Below are 18,960 nucleotides of genomic sequence, written 5' to 3' on the forward strand. Positions count from 1 at the left end.
CATTATTTACCTTGGAGAAGGGAATGGCAACCCACTCCAGTATTCTTGCCTGGAGAATTCCATGGACAGAGGAGCCTGGCGGGCTGCAGTCCACGGGGTCGCAAAGAGTCGGACAGGACTGAGCGACTTTCACTTCGCCTCATTCTTTACCTTGGTGAAGCAGTCTTAGAATCAAGATCTGCTAATGAATATATTCATAACTCAAGGTAATACATTCTCAATCCAGATCTCTTTGGTGTATAAATCCAAATATATTCAGCATGACTCAGTCTCCCCCTTGCCAACAATTTTCTTGTTTTGAAATGTTCCACACACCCCAGGACTATAGGTGAATGAGATGACCTGCATGGGAAGAGGTGAGGGAGCTAGGTGGCTGCAATTAGACTCGCCCCTGGGGGAAGTTACATCCGTAGATAGTCCTTGACTAGCTTCCCCAGCGGTTAACTGGTATTTTGCCCTATTCCACTTTTTATCTCCTTTTGAAGGTTTATCAGATATATGCAAAGAGGGCCCCAGAGGAAGTGCATGCCCTGCTGAGGTCGTTTGGCACTGACTACGTGATCCTGGAAGACAGCATCTGCTACGAGCGCAGGCACCGCCGGGGCTGCCGGCTGCGGGACCTGCTGGACGTCGCCAATGGACACGTAAGCATGCCAGCCAGCACACACAGGGCATCTCCCGGGGAGGAGAGGGTCCAGGGTGAGTCCTGAGGAACGTAACAGCCTTTAGACTGAGTGTCTGCAGAATTGCACGATAGATGAAGCATTCATCTGCTGTGTTCTGCAGAATTCCTACCTTGGCATGTTAGATACTTGCCACGGGAGCTGGACAGCAGGAGAGATAGGAGTGGGGCTCTAATCCCCAGCTTCACACCAAATAAAGCAACTTTGTCTTCACCTGGTTTGTGTCATGCTCTGCGTAGAATTTTTTTTTTTTTTTTACGATCTTGCTTCAGAAGTGAAAAAAGAAACCTCAGCCTTTTAAAACCGCTTCTCCAAACCATCATTTTGGCTCGTTCAAAATGACTGCAGTGCCCCATGCCCACATCGCTGCCACCCCTGTGCCCTCCCCCCACCCCGCCCCCACCCACGACAGAATCTCATTTCCTTCCCTGCTCTCCCATTGGGTGTCCCTTTCCATCCTCTAACACACTTCCACAGAGATGGCTTTCTACGGCCAAGCTTACGCTCCAGAGCAGGAAAACAAGCTACTTCTCTTTTCTCCCTTCTGAGGGAAAATATTTTTGGAGCTGTGCCAGATAGAGCAAACAGAAGATTTTCACCCTTTAGAAGTGGTGTTTGCTGTAATTATTGGGGCTGTATTAAAAGCTGATAGAGGCACATAGGACAGCAGAAGCCCCTCCCTTCTCAGTGGGGAAACCAAGGCAGGGCTGAAGGGACAGGAGAGAGCAGAAGCCGTCAAGATGATCAAAGGTCTGCAGTAGGAGGACGTGGCCCTTCCTCCCTCCACCTCACTGAGGACATAATCAATAAATTGGATTGCTGACACCAAAAAAATAAAAAATAAAAAAAAATAAAAGCTGATAGATATTTCTAGAATGGGGGGGGGTGATAAATCTAGTCTAACTCTTAAAAAACTTCACTACAGAATTTGAGATTCTGAACACTTAACGATCTACTTTTAGCAGATTTCAAGTGTAGAGCACAGGATTAACACTCGTCGCCATGCTGTGCATTCAGGTCACCAGAACTTACTTATCTTATAAAGGCTGACCAACACAGATGTCCTGACCCACTGATTGTGGTCCTGATTTCCCCATGTTTATGTGTAACAAAGCATCAATTATATGCCTTAAATATATATAATTTGTCAGTTATGCTTCAATAAAGCCGAGGGAAGAAAAAGGAATATTTGATTTTTGCCCAAGGAAAATAACTGTCCATAACTATCTTGAATTCCGAGAAGGTACAGACCAAACACCTGCATTTAAATTTTGCTTCGTGGGTAACTTTTGTAACTTTTTCTAACAAGGCCATCTAATGAGTTGAAAAGCTTTCTCTGGTCATAGAAATTCTTCTCTTATATTTGATTTTTGTGAGAGGAACAGTGTAGTGTGTTCCTCAGGACAAGGAGATCCAAGTTCTAGTTCTAGCTTTACCATTAAAGGCAAGCGCTGTTGGACACAGAACTCTCCTCTTCAGCCCCGGGTCACACTTCCAAAGGGAAAAAGGATGAACCGGATGATCTCCAAGCCGCAGGTGACATTGACATCATTCAATTTAAGTTCACTAGCATATCATTCTTAAAGAAACTCAGTCCCTATTCCTACTTATGTTTGGCTTGTAAATACGATTTTTTTTCCCAAATTGTATCTGGTTTTGTTTTGGCTTTAGATGATGGACGGCCCAGGAGAGAACGATCCTGATTTGAAACTTGCAGGCCACCCTCGCTTCTGTGAAGAGATTAAAAAAAACCTGCCCAGCTACACAGCATACTTCACTAGAGTGTTCCAGAACAAAACATTCCACGTTTACAAGCTATCCAGAAACAAGTAACAGAGCTTTCTATTCAATCTCTATTTTTGATACGTGAAACTCCATCATAATGAAACTCAGATGATGTTTCATATGTAATTAGGTAGCCCGAACCTTAAAGCTGTGATATGATTAAGTCTACAAATGTTTACACAAGCATTACCATCTTTGAAAGTATCTTATACAAGCTTCAGTCTTTGTCCTGTTTCATGAATGTTCTTTAGCCTAAATGTTTCCACTTTCTAAAAGTGATCTAGAAGTTTGTTGTTGGGTAGAACAATTAAGTGTTCTATAGGAAGCCTGAACAGTTGCATGCGTGTGTGCATGCTGAGTCACTTCAGTTGTGTCTGACTCTTTGCAACCATATGGACTGTAGCCCACCAGGCTCTTCTGTCCATGGGATTCTCCAGGCAAGAATACTGAAGTGGGTTGCCATGCCTTCCTCCAGGGGATCTTACCAACCCAGTGATTAAACCTGCATCTCTTATGTCTCCTGCATTGGCAGGTGGGTTCTTTACCACTAGCGCCACCTAGGGAGCCCGGAACAGTTGCATATCCTGTTGTAAATCCAAAGCCTGTTCAGGATTTGAAATACTTCTAATTTTTAATTGACTTAAAACAGCTATAGTTGAATTGAATTGAGGAAATGCATAATTAAGTTATTTAATATTATTTCACCAGTGAAGACCAACTGGTGACTTTTTAAAAAGCTCTTTATTGTCCTGTTTCACCTAAAAATTTTATAATGTTTTCCATTTGTCATGCTTTTACTATTTAAAGAAAGATCATGTTAGGCCTTCGTATATATCTAAATTTTCGTTGTGCTGTGTCTGCAATGTAATGGGTAGCACTTCAGCAGTGTGTGTCTGTGTGCATGTGTGTACATGAGCACGTGCATGCGTCTTTTAATGCTGGACACAGAAAAGGGTTACAAATTCCATACTGTAAGTCCTTAAAGCAGCAGCAATGTTACGTAGCTGAGTCAAATTTGTCACTGTTTAGTGTTATTATTTTAAAACCTGTTGATACTATTTAACCTATCCTGTAAGTAAGAAAATTTTTCTTTATTTCTTACTCATTCAAATTTACTGGGTTTGCAAGATTTTGTAAACTCTTTGTTTTTAGCCTTTGTATTTTTTACAGCCTAGAACCTTGCAAAGTCTTACTATTTTTTAAATGTTGTATCTTAACTAACTTACAACTATGATATTTTTGGCAGAAAGCATTTTCATACTAGGTTTGATTTGTGGTCTCCAATCTTACTGCAAGGGCCCTTGATAGGTTGTTCTTTTTCTTACTCAAAGGTAACCAAGTGCCTCTAAGTCATGCTTACTTGTAAACAACAATGAAGAGGATCATGTGTACCTTGTACCTGCTCAAAGTTTTTGATAATTGCTTTTATAATTAATTTCTAATGATAGGGACATGTAAAGAAGTTGCTGATAAAAGCATATTGTGTTTTCAACTAAATCAAGATGGCTAATGAGATTAACTTTCATCTCTCATGTTGGAAATGATTTAAATGTTTCTCCTCACAATCGTATTAAAGTAAATCGCTGTAGGCATGAAGATGGATGGATCATATGTCCAAATGATTTTTTATTCACCTACTACTTATTAAGCAATATTCAGAAAGAAATTTTACACTGTCATGTTGGACTCAAGGACACTTGGCTTTTATCACAACTTATTTAAATAAAAAATTGCCAGTAGCTGGGTTATTAAATTATGCAACTGAAACTCCTGAATTATGTCTTATATCCCTTAATAGGGTTGGAGACCACGGCAGTTTAGGATAATACAATAATGAAACATTTTAATCAGTACTAAAACTTTGATTCTGTAATGATGCATGCCTATTGTAGCTGACAGCATGGGTCAGTCCGTTCTTCAGTGAGTGCCTTACTCTAGTTGAAACCAAGCACATGTAAGGTACAGTATGTTAGACTATCTAGTTACGTTTTTAAAACCCCCTATTACCTTCTCAGAAATATTTTGATTTATTTTAAATATTTCTATATGTATTATTATAATCTACACATTTGGGTATTTGGAGTTTCAGTATACTAGACACACGTACTTAAATTTTTATGCTTATCATCACTGCGTTGATGGCACACAGTAATCTTTTTTTCGTGGTTTAGGTGCCATCTGTTGCCAAAACACTTAGTGTTCAGTCTTTAGTGAAAAATATAAAGTGCCAAGAAATCTTGCAAGACAGAATCCATACATACACTCTTTCCAAAACACTGTGACCATGTATAGTAGACGTTTTTATTTCCTGATGACCAAATCTCTCAGTGAATCATGTTAAATATTTTAGTGCTCCTCAGTTTTCTCTTTTATGACCCTCTCCTTGGAGTACACAGGAGGAAAGAGAGGAATGCGGCAGACTCCTGGCTCTCTGCCGAGCCAGAGCAAGTGACCTGTAGCCCAGGGTCCCTTCCACACGGATCTCCGTGGCTGTGCTAATATTTGATAATGACCTCAAATTACGGCTGTATTTTATGCATAGAAATACCACTAGATTTTGCTTCAGAGTTAGCATTCAAAAGAAACTCTAAGTACAGTAAGTGCTCTTATTATCCTTTACGTACACAACTCACCAGATCCCTTCATGGTTTCCAACGTCATGTAAGCTGACTGCCACCCAGCGCCACGGGGGGCTGCTCCCCGCTGCTCTGTTCTCACAGGCCTCAGCTCCCTCCTTGGAGTTCTCTGCTTGTCTGTGCATGCTCTACTTCCTGTTGTAAATACACGATTGAACATAAATCCAGGACATTTCGATCTAAAACAAAAGGATTATTTCTGTGAAAGTTAGCTAGAATGCTTTGATCATATTTGATAAACGTTACCACTAGTAAAAACTGCTTTTAAATTAATTGTGTTTGGGAAAATTATAAAATATTGGGAGTACTTAAAATTCAAGAAAATTTATGAGCTTAGATTGCTTCACAGATTTATTTATTTTAGTCCTCATTTCACCTTTAAAAAAATCTAGACTGATCAGAAGATATTAAAATGTACCCAAAGCATGTTATTGGTATGATTTATTCAAGAATAAAACCACAGTCATTGGCTGCTACTGCTAAGTCACTTCAGTCGTGTCCAACTCTGTGTGACCCCATAGACATCAGCCCACCAGGCTCCCCCGTCCCTGGGATTCTCACAGTCATTGGGCCCTTATGCAAAGGAAACGTCTCAGCTTTACATCAAAAGATGAGCAAATGAATATACAAATTATACATGTGAAGTTACGATTCCCTGCTTTGACCTACTTATCTTCATTAAATGACTAGCTGCTGATGCTGATCACAGTGACTGATCTACTACAGTTGAAAGGTTCCGGTCACTTTATTATAGACTTAAAAGTAGGAATTCATTTCAGATATATTAGCCAGGACCACAGTTAGGTGTTATCTGCGTCATTTGTTGTCCACTTAAAGGTGATTTTCTTGACCTCACCGAGATCAACTAGACAAATATGTTTATGTGAGTGTGCGTGTCTTTGTATGTGTTTGGTTGAGGCTGGTGATTTCAAGGGCATATGTAGATACTGCAGACCAATGTTTCATCTGGCCTGCATCTTTAAAACTAACTAAAAATGTTTATTCTTATTCCACATGAACCTTGTAACAATTTTAGCTCATCTTTGGCCAAAACTTAACCTAAAGTAACACAGAAATATTCCATTTTTAAATTTTCGTTTAAACCTTGGAATTAATAGGAAGACAAAATGTTCTCAGATTATATAACTTGGCCAGTATGCTCCTAAGTGCGTTATATACAACAACCTTTTGGCATAAAAGAGAGTGCTTGTTTGTTCATGGGAAAAAGCTTTGAAAATGAGAGAGAGGCTTACTTTCTTGTGGCAATTCATTTTCTGTACTTAATATCCTATGGGTAAAATCTTACAAAGAGCTTTTATAATTTGTTGAACTGTATGAAGATTATGTACTGAATAAAGCTCTTTTAAGTTACACAAAATGAGTGTCTCTCAGTTCTTTGAAGGTCAAAAAACAAGGAACTGGCTTACTGAAGTGTATTAAATATGTGCTAAATAGAGTATCATCACATAAGATGGATGTGGCAAGGTCTTAATTGTGCTTGCTAATGTTGAAGGGGTTCATTTTTTCACAAAATTTGGTTTGCTAGCTGCTTATTTGCTTCACTTGAACCTCAAGGTTATAGTTAAGGTTTCTAAAGAGAAGGCTGCTATCAGCAGAATTTATCTTCAGAGAGATAAATGCTATTGTTTTGACCTTTGGAATTGTTTCTACTTCTTGATCAAATTCTCAGTCTTTAGTACCTCAGGAAAATGCCAGTGGTTCACATTTTTGCTAAGTGTATAGATAAGAAATGTGCCTGACTATCGTTCAAAGCAGATATTGAAATTCCAAGCAAAAATGGTCAGGGAGACAGGTATACTTCCTAACAGAGGAAAATGGTGGTGGGATCTCAGATATTTCATACTGACTCTATACATAGACAGTTTCAGTATACTTACAATTAAGTCCATGTTGCTAGAACGGTCTAGCAAATTAAGAATTGCGAACAGTACAGATAAGCGAGAGATTCAGGATGTGAATGAACATGTAGCGGTCTGACAAGTGACACTAGGCACAGAGCAGATAAAATGCTAGTTCTCTGCCCCTCCTTTCAGAAGAGGTATCTGAAACTCATCTCAAACCTTTTCAGTTAATCTTTAAACTATTTCGTTATTTGTATTTGGCCATACCACGAAGCATGTGGGATGTTAGTTCCCTGATCAGGGATCAATCCCATGCCACCTGCCATAGAATCACAGAGTTTTAACCACTGGGCTGCCAAGGAGGTACCCCTTTTCAGTTAATACTTAGATATTTGCTTTATAGGATTGTTCTTTGAAGTGCAGATAACAGAGCTATAGTGTAATGTGAAATATAGTGTAATGTGAAATCAGCTTAGTAGGTTGCAGCCAACATTTAGTAGTTGAGAAAGAGAGACAGGAAGGAGGAAGGACGAGGAGAGAGAGGAAAAGGGAAGGGAGAGAGCAGACAGCCAATATGGTAACTATAAGTATTGTTTTGTGAAATGTTTGTTTCAGTTATACATGTCAATATCTGTGCATTGGAATGCAATGTCAAACGTGTTTCTGTGAATTCATAGTCAATTTGAAAGCCATGCCCTTACAGCAGGGAGGACTCTGGGAAGATGGCAGCTTGAACTTGGCTCTGTGCTTGTCCTCCCAACTCTACTAGAGTAGACCCTTTTGAACAATGATGATGATATTAAAGAATTATACATTTTAGGGATGATATGGACATTGTTATTTTGTTAGATCCTTATCTTCTAGAATATATACTGAAATATTTACAGGAGAGATTATACATACAGGGTTTATATCCAAATTGCTACCCAACAAGAGACACCACTGCAAGGAGAACCCTGAGCACCGCAGTGAAGAGTAGCCCCCACTTGCCACAGTTAGAGAAAGCAACGAAGACCCAGCGCAGCCAAAAATAAAAATTAAATTAAAAAAACATTAACTTACCCAAGTAATATTATTAAAAAACTAACAAATTTAACCAGGAAGCTAGGAAGATAAAAAGGTAAGAACTGAAACCAGTTATATAGGAAAACAATAGAATAAACAAATGGCCCACCCCCAAAATGCTGGATATTTTTTTAAAAGACTAATGAAAACAACACCTGGTAAACCTGATTAAGAAAAAGAGCAAAAGAAGACAATCACAGAATCAGAAGTGACCAAAAATATATATGAAATAATGTATACAACTTTGTAGCAAAAAATAAATTGGGAAACCCTACCAGAATTGGGTGATTTCCTAACAAAACAGAAATTGTCAAAATGAACCCAAAGAAGAAGATGAAAACTTGAATAGACAAGAACCATAGAAGAATCTGGAAAGAGGCCCAAAGGTTGTAAAGGACACCTGGGCAAGAAGGATACACAGCCAAATTGCAAGTTTTAAAGAAAGGATGACTCCAAATTTAATTTGGGCCATAGAAAAATAAGGAAATCTCCCACATTTCTCCTAGGAAACTTGTTCAAATAGTTCACTAGAATTCAACACAGATAGTATATTTGTTTTCTAATGCTACATAACAAGTGACCACAAACTTTGCAGCTTAAAACAACATACATTTGTTATCTCAACGTTTCCATGGGGCAGGAGTCCAAGCACAGCTTAGCTGGGTCTCACAAGACTTCAGTCAAGATGTCAGCCAGGCAGCTTGCTCATCTGGAGTTCAGGATCCTCTTCAAAGCTCATAGAAGTGGTGGCAGAATTCAGTTACTTGTGATTGTAGGACTGAGCCCATTAGCTCCTGGAGCCCATGCCTCTCCATAAGCATTTCATAACATGGTTTTTTGCCTCTTTAAGACCAGCAGGAATGCATCTCTCTTCAGGAAAGATTCTTTTAAGGCCTTTTACTTGAGTAAGTGAGACTCCATCACCCACCCACTCCCACTCCCACCCCCTTGGAATAATCTCCATTTTTTTATTAACTCAAAACCAACTGACTTGGGGCCTGAATTACATCAACAAATTTCCTTCACCACTACCATAGACTGTGATGTAATCAGATCATCATCATTACAGGACCCTCCGGTACTTGGGAGAGGGATTATAGAGAGCGTGATCACCATGGGGTAGGAATCTTAGGGGCAATCTTAGAATTCTGCCTACCACAGGCAGAATTACAAGTTAAAAAGAAAACTAGAGTCTGGCCAATACTGACTATCTGGCAGCAACTGACCAGAGTACCATCTTTGTATTTTTATTCATTTATTCATTTATTTTGGCTGCACTGGGCCTTCGTTGCTGTGCACAGGCTTTTCTCTCTAGTTGCAGTGGATGGTCATTGCAGTGCGTGGGCTTCTCATTGCGGTGGCTTCTCTTGTTGCTGTGCACAGGTACTAGGTGCTGGGGCTTCAGTAGTTGTCTCACACAGGCTTAGTTGTCCTGGGGCATGTGGGATTTTCCCAGACCTGAGACCAAACCCCTGTCCCCTGCATTGGCAGGTGAATTCCTAACCACTGAGCCACCACAAAAGCCCAACGTTAGCGTCTAAACCATATGCTATGCTACGTTGCGTCAGTCGTGTCTGACTCTGCAGCCCCATGGACTGTAACGCACCATGCTCCCCTGTCCATGGGATTCTCCAGGCAAGAATACTAGAGTGGGTTCAGGGGTTGAACCCACGGCTCATTATGTCTCCTGCATTGGCAAGTGGATTCTTTACCATTAGCACCACCTGGGAAACCCATTTAAACTTTCAAAAATAAGTGCTTATTATATTCAAGAAAGTAAATGACAAGATGGAAAATTTAGGTGAAGTGAAAACTAAAAAAAAGAACAAAATGGAAATACTAGAATTGAAAAATAATAAGTCTTCAGTGAAGGGTTAAATAAAAAATTAGATACAGCTAAAGAGAGACTTAATCAACTAGATGATAGGTTAGAAGAAAATATTCAGACTAAAACATAAAGGAGAAAAAAAGTGAAAAAGGAAAGAGCATGAGATGTATATGCTAAAACATTTTACTTTTCCTATAACTAAAGCCCCACAGGGAGAAGGAAGAGAATGGGGCTAGATGACTTTGCACAAGCTACATATACTCTTAGCTTCAGCTTCCTTTTTTGTATATAGAGGTTTAATCATCTACCTATGGGGTCACTGGATGGATTAAATGAGATGATAACATTTAAAGCAATAGGTCTAATACTTTGTACAAGGTGAGTACAGCAGGTGGAAGCTACAGGATATTATCACCATCGTCATTGTCATCAAAATTAGAATTCAAGAAGAGTATGAAGAACAAAGTTATGTGACTCAACCAGAAGAACCCTTGATAATTTTGTGAACTACTCTTGCGATATTGCTGTTTAAAAAAAAAAATCTTTAAAAAACAAAACAAAAACCTTTATGGACATACAGCTTGTAGGGAAACTAACTTCTCAGTATTTTCTGAGTTACGTGTTTACATCACAAAGAGAGGTATTTTTGTGTCTGTGGCTAGCTAAGTATATATATATATATGAGAGGAAAAGGAGCCAGAGACAAAGATTGAGAAGCTAATTATTTGCATGTTTTTGGAAGCAACATCATCATTATTGAAGATAAACGTCAAAGCCCTGCCAAAATGCACATATTCATAAAGAAAGTAAAAGTGTTTGATTGTGTCTGAATCTACCTAAGAGAGGGAAAAGAGTAAAAGAACATGACTTCAGGAATTACCATAGTAATTAGAACAGCAGAGTGATAATGAAAGCTCATAAATTTAATGTAACTATTAGCATTTTCTCTTGCAAGAAATGGTGGATTTCTCCCTTCCCCAGGAAATGACACCTGTGAACAATTATCTTTTTATCATTGCTATTAAGATTATTTACATAACTTGCGCTCATTCAGAATTCACTCTTAATGCTTTTTTTTTTTTAAGCAATGCCTGATCTCATGCTTGATTCTCTGTCTGGCCAGGAAAGTATGTGGGGATTATTGATAATTAATAGTATGACAGAAACGGACAAAACCATTATTGGAGAGCCTGCTGTACAGCTATTTTGCTCTGGCTTTTTGGGTGGTATTTTTTGCTTGTTTAATAGGAAATCTGATTGTCTGTAAGAGCCTGTTGGGTTATAAACATTATGAATACAACCTTCCCTGTACCATCATTCAGCTCAGTGATTCCTTCCATGAGAACTTACTGAGGACCTACTCTCTGACAAGGTGAAGCCTAAGGATAGGGAAGGTCCTATAATATGAACATGAATAGAAATACCCTGTTATACTGAGTGAAACGGTTATAAGGATATGCTTTAGACACAGCTGAAGTTGTACATATATACAAAGGAATATTACTCAGCCATGAAAAGGAACAAATTTGAGTCAGTTGAACTGAGGTGGATGAACCTAGAGCATGTTGTACATAGTGAAGTAAGTCAGAAAGAGAAAAACATATCATATATTAACACATATGTATGGAATCTAGAAAAATGATACTGATGAACCTATTTGTAGGGCAGGAAGAGAGACACAGATGTAGAGAATGGACTCGCGGACATGGTGGGAGAAGGAGAGGGTGGGACGAATTGAGAAAGTAAATATTGAAATATATATATATATACCATGTGTAAAATAGATAGCTAGTAAGCAGTTGCTGTATAAACACAGGGAACTCAGTCTGTGCTCTGTAATGACCTAGAGGAGTGAGACAGGTGAGGGGGAGGGAGGCTCACTAGGGAAGGGACATATGTATACTTTTGGCTGATTCACGTACAGCAGAAACCAACACAACATTTTAAAGCAATTAACCTCTAATCAAAAAAAAAAACAAAACTCCTCTAAGGGAAAACAAAAGATGTGCCAGTTAGGAAGTTTCATGTTGAGAGTTACAGAAAACCTAACTCAAACGGGCTCAAACCATAAAAGGAATTTATTAGCACATTAGGCCTTTAGATAAGACTTAGTCTAATGTCCCAGTGCGGAGAAGAAAATGGCACCCCACTCCAGTACTCTTGCCTGGAAAATCCATGGACAGAGGAGCCTGGTAAGGCTGCAGTCCATGGGGTTGCTAAGAGTCGGACACGACTGAGCGACTTCACTTTCACTTTTCTCTTTCATGCATTGGAGAAGGAAATGGCAACCCACTCCAGTATTCTTGCCTGGAGAATCCCAGGGACGGCGGAGCCTGGTGGGCTGCCATCTATGGTGTCGCACAGAGTCGAACACGACTGAAGTGACTTAGCATTAGCAATGTCCCAGTGACTAAATGGACTCAATATTTATTGAGACCCGTAGGCACTCGGAACACATTAGTGTACAAGACAGACAAGGTCCATGGTTTCACTGAACTTATATTTTAGTGGAGGATACACATGATAAGAAAAAAAATAAGAAAATGCTAAATGTTTAGAGAGAAAATAAGGTGTTGTGACAGTGTAATTAGGGGGTTACAGTGCTCAGTTGCTCAGTCGTGTCCAACTCTTTGCGACCCCATGGACTGTAGCCCACCAGGCTCCTCGGTCCATGGGATTTTTCAGGCAAAAATACTGGAGTGGGTTGTCATTTTCCTTCTCCAGGGGATCTTCCAGACCCAGGGGTCAAACCCTCGTCTCCTGCACTGGCAGGCAGATACTTTACCACTGTGCCACCTAAGAAGCCCAATTAGGGGGTTACTTGGTATTAAGTGCTCAGAAAGACTTGTTGGAGGAGATGGCACGTAGGCTAGGATTTGACCCACAGGAAGGAGGCAAGTAGGTGGGAGGAGTCTGGGTCCACTAAGGGTCAGAAATGAGAGCATAGGGAAGGAAGTGGATGGTGGAAGCTTGCAGCCCTCAGACCATGGATGCCACAGGAAAGAGGATGAATTTTACTCCAATATGATAGGAAAATAATGGAGGATTTTGAGCAGAGTAGTGACATTAATTTCTGTTTCAAGAAAGGTATCCGTGGATGCTGTATTCACTTTCTGTTGCTGCTGTATCAAATTACCAAGAACTTCTATGCTTAAAGCATTACCTCAGTTTTGTAGTTGGAAGTCTGCATAGCTCAGCTGTTTGTCCCGCTCAAACTCTCCCAAGAAATTGAGGCTCCATTCTGAGGGTTCTGGGGATGAGTCCATTTCCAGCCTCATTCTGGTTGTTGGCAGAATTCAGTTCCAAGCACACGTGGAACTAAGGTGCTCATTTCTCTGCTGGCTCTCAGCTGGGGAGCACCCTTAGCTCCTGGTGATCTCTCTCTCTGTGATCCTTTCTCAAGTCCCCTACATCTCAGGACCAGCAACAAGGTGTAGGAGCCCCTCTCTGCTGCATCACTTGTCACTTCTACCTTCTGTCTACTGCATCTTTCTGATTTCAGCTGGGACAAGTTTTCCACTTTTTACAATTGTATTTCTGTTTGAGTATGCGCTGGGTCTTCATTGCTGCACATGGGCTTTCTCTAGTTGTGGCGAAAAGGGACTGCTCTCTAATTGGGGTGCACAGGCTTATTCTTGAGGTGGCTTCTCTTGTTGCAGAGCACAGGCTCTAGAGCATGGGCTCAGTAGTTGTGGCGCTTGGGCTTAGTTGCCCCACAGCACGTAGAATCTTCCTGGACCCTCGTCCCTTGCATTGGCAAGTGAATTGTTAACCCCTGGACCACCAGCAAAGTCCAAGTGTTCTTTTAAGGGCTTGTGGCCTTAGATTGGACCCACCGGAAGTTATAGGATAATCTCCCCGTCTCAGGGTTTATAACCATCAAGGTTTGTGGCCTGCAAAGACCATTTTGCCAAGTAACAGGACATATTCACAGATTCTGGAGGTTAGGAAGTAGAAATTGGGGGAGGAGGGTATTACCCAGCTTACCACAGATGCTGTGTGGAAATCAGACTTGAGTGGGCAGAGGGTAAGATTAGAGGGGTATTTCAGTACTCCAAGTAAAAGTGTGTGGCTTGGGGAACAGAATGGTAGTGATGGAGAAGGAAGAGAAGTAGGGTTAAATAGGAGCTGGATTATACATTGTAGGTGGATTATACATTGAGAATAAGGGTAAAATCAAAGGAAACACCTAAATTTTTTTTTTTACTTGGAAAACTGGGTATATGATGGTAGTAGCTTTTGAAATGGAGAAGACTGGCATTGTAGTCCTTATTGGTGTTCAGTAATCTGGTTCTCCCCTCTCCCTGCCCACCTTTTGGTTGGATGCAGCCTTGTGACCAATTCTGGCCAATGAGATGTGTCACTGCTGGGTCAGAGCATTTACCCTCCAGCGCAAAATTCTCAGGAGCTCTCTCCCAGGCAGTGGCCGCTGCTCCGTCAGCCTAGGTCCTGAAAAAGGATGGTGTGGAACAGACCTTCCTGCCAAGTTACATTCGACATGTAAGGTAAGAAATAAACCTTGGTTGTTTTAAGTCACCTTGATTTAGGGTTGTTTGTTACTGCACCTCAATCTCACCTATCCTGACCTGACGTAGTGGGGACGCAATAGCCCTTTTGCAGAAGCAGGAATAAAGAGTTATGAATTGACCAGTTAAGTTCATGATGCTTAATCAATGGTGTGTCAGAAAACATGCCTCTCTTGTCTACTTTACTGCTCTGCTTCAGTTTTGTTTTCAGTTGCTAAGTTGTATCTGACTCTTTGTGACCCCATGGACTGCAGCATGCCAGGCTTCCCTGTCCTTCACTATCTCCCACAGTTTGCTCAAATTCATGTTCATTGAGTCGGTGATACTATCTAACCATCTCATCCTCTGCTGCCCTCTTCCCCTTTTACCTTCAATCTTTTCCAGTATCATGGTCTTTTCCAATGAGTTGGCTTTTTGCATCAGGTGACCAAAGGATTGGAGCTTCAGCTTCAGCATTAGTCCTTCCAGTGAATATTTAGGGCCGATTTAGGACTGACTGGTTTGATCTTCTTGCTATTCAAAGGGCTCTCAAGAATCTTCTCCAGCACCACAGTTTGAAAGCATCAATTCTTTGGCACTTAGTCTTCTTTATGGTGCAACTCTCACATCTGTATATGACTGCTGCAAAAACTGTAGCTTTGACCACATGGCCCTTTGTTGGTAAAGTGATGTCTCTGGTTTTTAATACGCTGCCTAGGTTTGACATAGCTTTCCTTCCAAGGAGCCAGTGTCTTTTAATTTCATGGCTGCAGTCATGTGTCCATAGTGATTTTGAAACCCAAGAAAATAAAATCTGTCACTGCTTCCACTTTTCCTCTTCTATTTGGCATGAAGTGATGGGACTGGATGCCATGATCTTAGTTTTTTCAATGTTAAGTTTTAAGCCAGCTTTTTCAGTCTCCTCTTTGACCTTCATCAAGAGGTTCTTCAGTTCCTCTTCACTTTCTGCTATTCAGTCGTGTCATCTGCATAGCTGAGGTTGTTGATAGTTCTCTTGCAATCTTGATCTCAGCTTGTGATTCATCTAGCCTGGCTTTTGCATGATATACTCTGCATAGAAGTTAAATAAACAGAGTGACAGTATTGAGCCTTGTCATACTCCTTTCTCAATCTGGAACCAATCCATTGTTCCAGGTAAGATTCTAACTGTTGCTTCTTGACCTGTATACAGGTTTCTCAGGAGACAGGTAAGGTGGTCTGGTACTTACACCTCTTTAAGAATGTTTCACAGTTTGTTGTGACTCACACAGTCAAAGGCTTTCATGTAGTCAATAAAGCAGATGTTTTTCTGGAATTCTCTTGCTTTCTCTATGATCCAATGAATGTTGGCAATTTGATCTCTGGTTCGTCTGCCTTTTCTAAACCCAACTTGTATATCTAGAATTGCTCAGCTCACATACTGCTGAAGTCTAGCTTGAAGGATTTTGAGCATAACCTTACCAGCATGTGAAATGAGTGCAATTTAGTGCTAATGTATTACCTCCATTCTCAGAGAACTCTTCCTGTTTCTAGACTTGCTGTCAGCTGCTCTCAAGATCTATATGCTGGCATGATCCAGATTCAGATAAGCTCAGAGGTCCAAGAATGGAGTTTTTATGACCTGATCTTGTTCATGTGTCTGTCTTAGAACCAGCTGCTGAGACCATGGGAATGGGTTATATTGACAACTTAGGCCAATCAGTGTGTCTCCCTCTGGAGTTCATTGTGAAACCAATCACATGTAATTCACATGACTAGGAAAACCAGAGCATTCTTGAGAGGGAAGCTGCTGGGAATGCATGTTCAGTACAAGAGGAAAACACATTTTCAAGTTCCTGTTGTAGGTCTGGCACAATGCTCGATACTTTGCTTGTATCATTTTTTTGGTGTTTTGTGGTTGCACCGAATGTGGCTTGTGGGATTTTAGTTCCCTGACCAGAGACTGAACCCAGGCCCTCGGCAGTGAGAGCGCAAAGTCCTAACCACTGGAGCACCAGGGAATTCCCAGCGTGTACCATTTTATCAGTAATCCCATCCTTCATGGAACCCATTATGAGCACTATTAATCTCCTCTAAAATTGTTGCAGATATCATGTATGTAACTTTTATCTACCCACAGATTCAACTTGACATTTCCCCCATAGATACTATGAAAACAATAATTAACATTTGTTTCCAGTGCCACAACTGTGATAATTAACCATGTAGAGAGAAGTCTGAGAAACTGATGGGTCTGCCCATCTATAGCGAGTATTACCCGCACTGCCCACATGTGCTTCCCAGAGAGTTTGCCCTCCTCTGCTGCTGCTACTGCTGCTAAGTCACGTCAGCCGTGTCCGACTCTGTGTGACCCCATAGACGGCAGCCCACCAGGCTCCCATTCCTGGGATTCTCCAGGCAAGAATATGGAGCGGGTTGCCATTTCCTTCTTCAGTACATGAAAGTGAAAAGCGAAGTTGCTCAGTCGTGTCCGACTCTTCGCGACCCCATGGACTGTAGCCTACCAAGCTCCTCCGTCCATGGGATTTCCCAGGCAAGAGTACTGGAGTGGGTTGCCATTGCCCTCTCCGCCTCTGTTTAACACAAAAAAGAGCACATTCCTGAATCCTCCCCACAGCTGACTTACTAAATGGGTTATCTTAACATAAGTGTAATTGGAACTATGACCTCAGGACCCCAGTCAGTCTTCACTGGCTTTTTGAGTTGTAAAACCACAAGACTGGAGCAGTTATGTGCACACCAAACTAGACAAAGCCATCCTGCAAAGAAAGAGTGAAGCAGACAGAAAAAGCGGGCCTAGGAAGCCATGTGGCTGCCTGGCGAGACAGGGGGAGAAATAGCAGGTTGTGGCTGATCAGTGCCTAATCATAGTCCCCCTGAGGCTGGCCTCATGCATTGTTCTTGGGTTCCAGGAAGTACCTGTTAACTCACTTTCCAGTAAATTACTTCTTTGACTTGAGCTACTGTGTCTGTTTCTTATAACCAACTGATCCCTGATGAAATGATAGTACAGGCAAAGAACTCTCAGGAGTCTGGCTTTCTTAAGACATCTCTTCTTGATGTTCTTAATTTCATAAGACATTTCTACACAGTTAACATGGTACTTGTCATCCTATTGGTGTTGAGTCACTAAGTTCTCCTCCTGCCCTCAGTCTTTCCCAGCACCAGGGACTGGTTAGTTATGTAAGTTTCTACCCTTCTGACTGTGCTGCGAACTTCCTGAGAGGGACTATTTATTTTTCATCTTCAAACTCTGAATGGACACCGAGAGTGAGTGTGTTGTAGGGGTTTATTGCATTGGATTCTGCAATTAAGATCAAAGTGGCCAAATACTCACTGAGCTATAGTCAGTCAGTTCCTCTTAGGGAGAGAAAGGGAACAAGAGCATGGCTTCTGGCAAGCTAACCTTCCCTTCTTATGACCTATTGAAGAAACTGATTCATCTACGTTCCAAAAAGAATGTATGAATATGAGAATTCCACTCAAAAATATCCAAGCAGTCAACAGTAAAAAAAAAAAAAAAAGGTTACTATACACACACACACACACACATATATACACTTTAAAAGGATATCTGTCATTATTGATTGAATACAGTGCTCTACTATTTATTGTTAGGCCAAATTTAATTTTGTTATTTAGATATTCAATATATAGAATTGCTTATTTCTTTGTTTCTTCTTGTCAGTTGTTGAGAAAGGTGGTAGAACCCATAACCCACTGTGTTTACGGGCTCGCCTGTTCCTCAGTTTACTCCTGTTAATTCGGTTTACATGTCTTACAGCTATGCTACTGGATGCATTAAGATTTAGAATTGCAGACTCCCCTGGTGGTCCAGTGGTTAAGAATCCACCTGTCAATTCAGGGAACATGGGTTCGATTCCTGGCCTGGGAAGATTCTACATGCTATGGGGGGAGCTAAGCCCACGTGCCACAACTGCTGAGTCCACGTGCAGCAACTGCTGAAGCCCGCGCACCCAGAACCTGTGCTCCCCAACAAGAGAGGCCGCTGTAGTGAGAAGCCGGAACACCACAACCAGAGTCGCCCCTGCTCACCATGAGAGAAAACACACACACAGCAACAAAGAGCCAGCACAACCCAAGACAAATTAATTTTAAAAGATTTAGAATTGCTGTGCCTTCCTGGTAGATGAATCCCTTCAATATTATGAGATTCCCCCACTTAATTTCTAAATGGTGCTTATTGGCTTAGCTTACTTTGTCTGATGTTAGTAGAGTTACCCCATTTCTCTTTGCATGGTATATATATATGTTTCCACCCTTCTTCTTGGAAACTTTCTGTATTCCTACATTTATGATGTCTCTTATAAACATACAGTAGGGTTTTCTCCTCCATTCTGAAAATGTTGTCCTTTCAAAAGAAATGTTCAGTTTGTTTAGATTTTAGGGTAATCGTGGATAAATACATTATGTAGATACAGTGATACTAAACCAGGGATGTTGTGTCCTTCTCAGGGCACCACACCTGAAGACACATGATACCATTTTTCTTTTCTCAATGATACTAATTTTGGTCACTTACTTATGGTGTTGTCCAATTACCCACTGTATGCTGCTGCTGCTGCTAAGTCACTT

At 40.9% G+C, this 18,960-nt stretch overlaps 1 protein-coding gene across 2 annotated transcripts in view; it reads left to right on the plus strand.

The window, feature by feature from the left end:
• Positions 1–6,482, plus strand: part of DPY19L3 (dpy-19 like C-mannosyltransferase 3) — a 74,655-nt gene extending 68,173 nt beyond the window's left edge. For both annotated transcript variants that reach the window (XM_002694919.6, XM_059877491.1), the window contains 2 exons: positions 486–644; positions 2,355–6,482. In XM_002694919.6, the coding sequence (XP_002694965.1) occupies positions 486–644; positions 2,355–2,516 (321 nt within the window). In that variant the 3' untranslated portion in view covers positions 2,517–6,482. The remainder of the gene's footprint in view (positions 1–485; positions 645–2,354) is intronic.
• Positions 6,483–18,960: the final 12,478 nt, after the last annotated feature.

This window comes from Bos taurus, chromosome 18 (assembly GCF_002263795.3).
Source record: "Bos taurus isolate L1 Dominette 01449 registration number 42190680 breed Hereford chromosome 18, ARS-UCD2.0, whole genome shotgun sequence".
Classification (NCBI taxonomy): Eukaryota; Metazoa; Chordata; class Mammalia; order Artiodactyla; family Bovidae; genus Bos; species Bos taurus.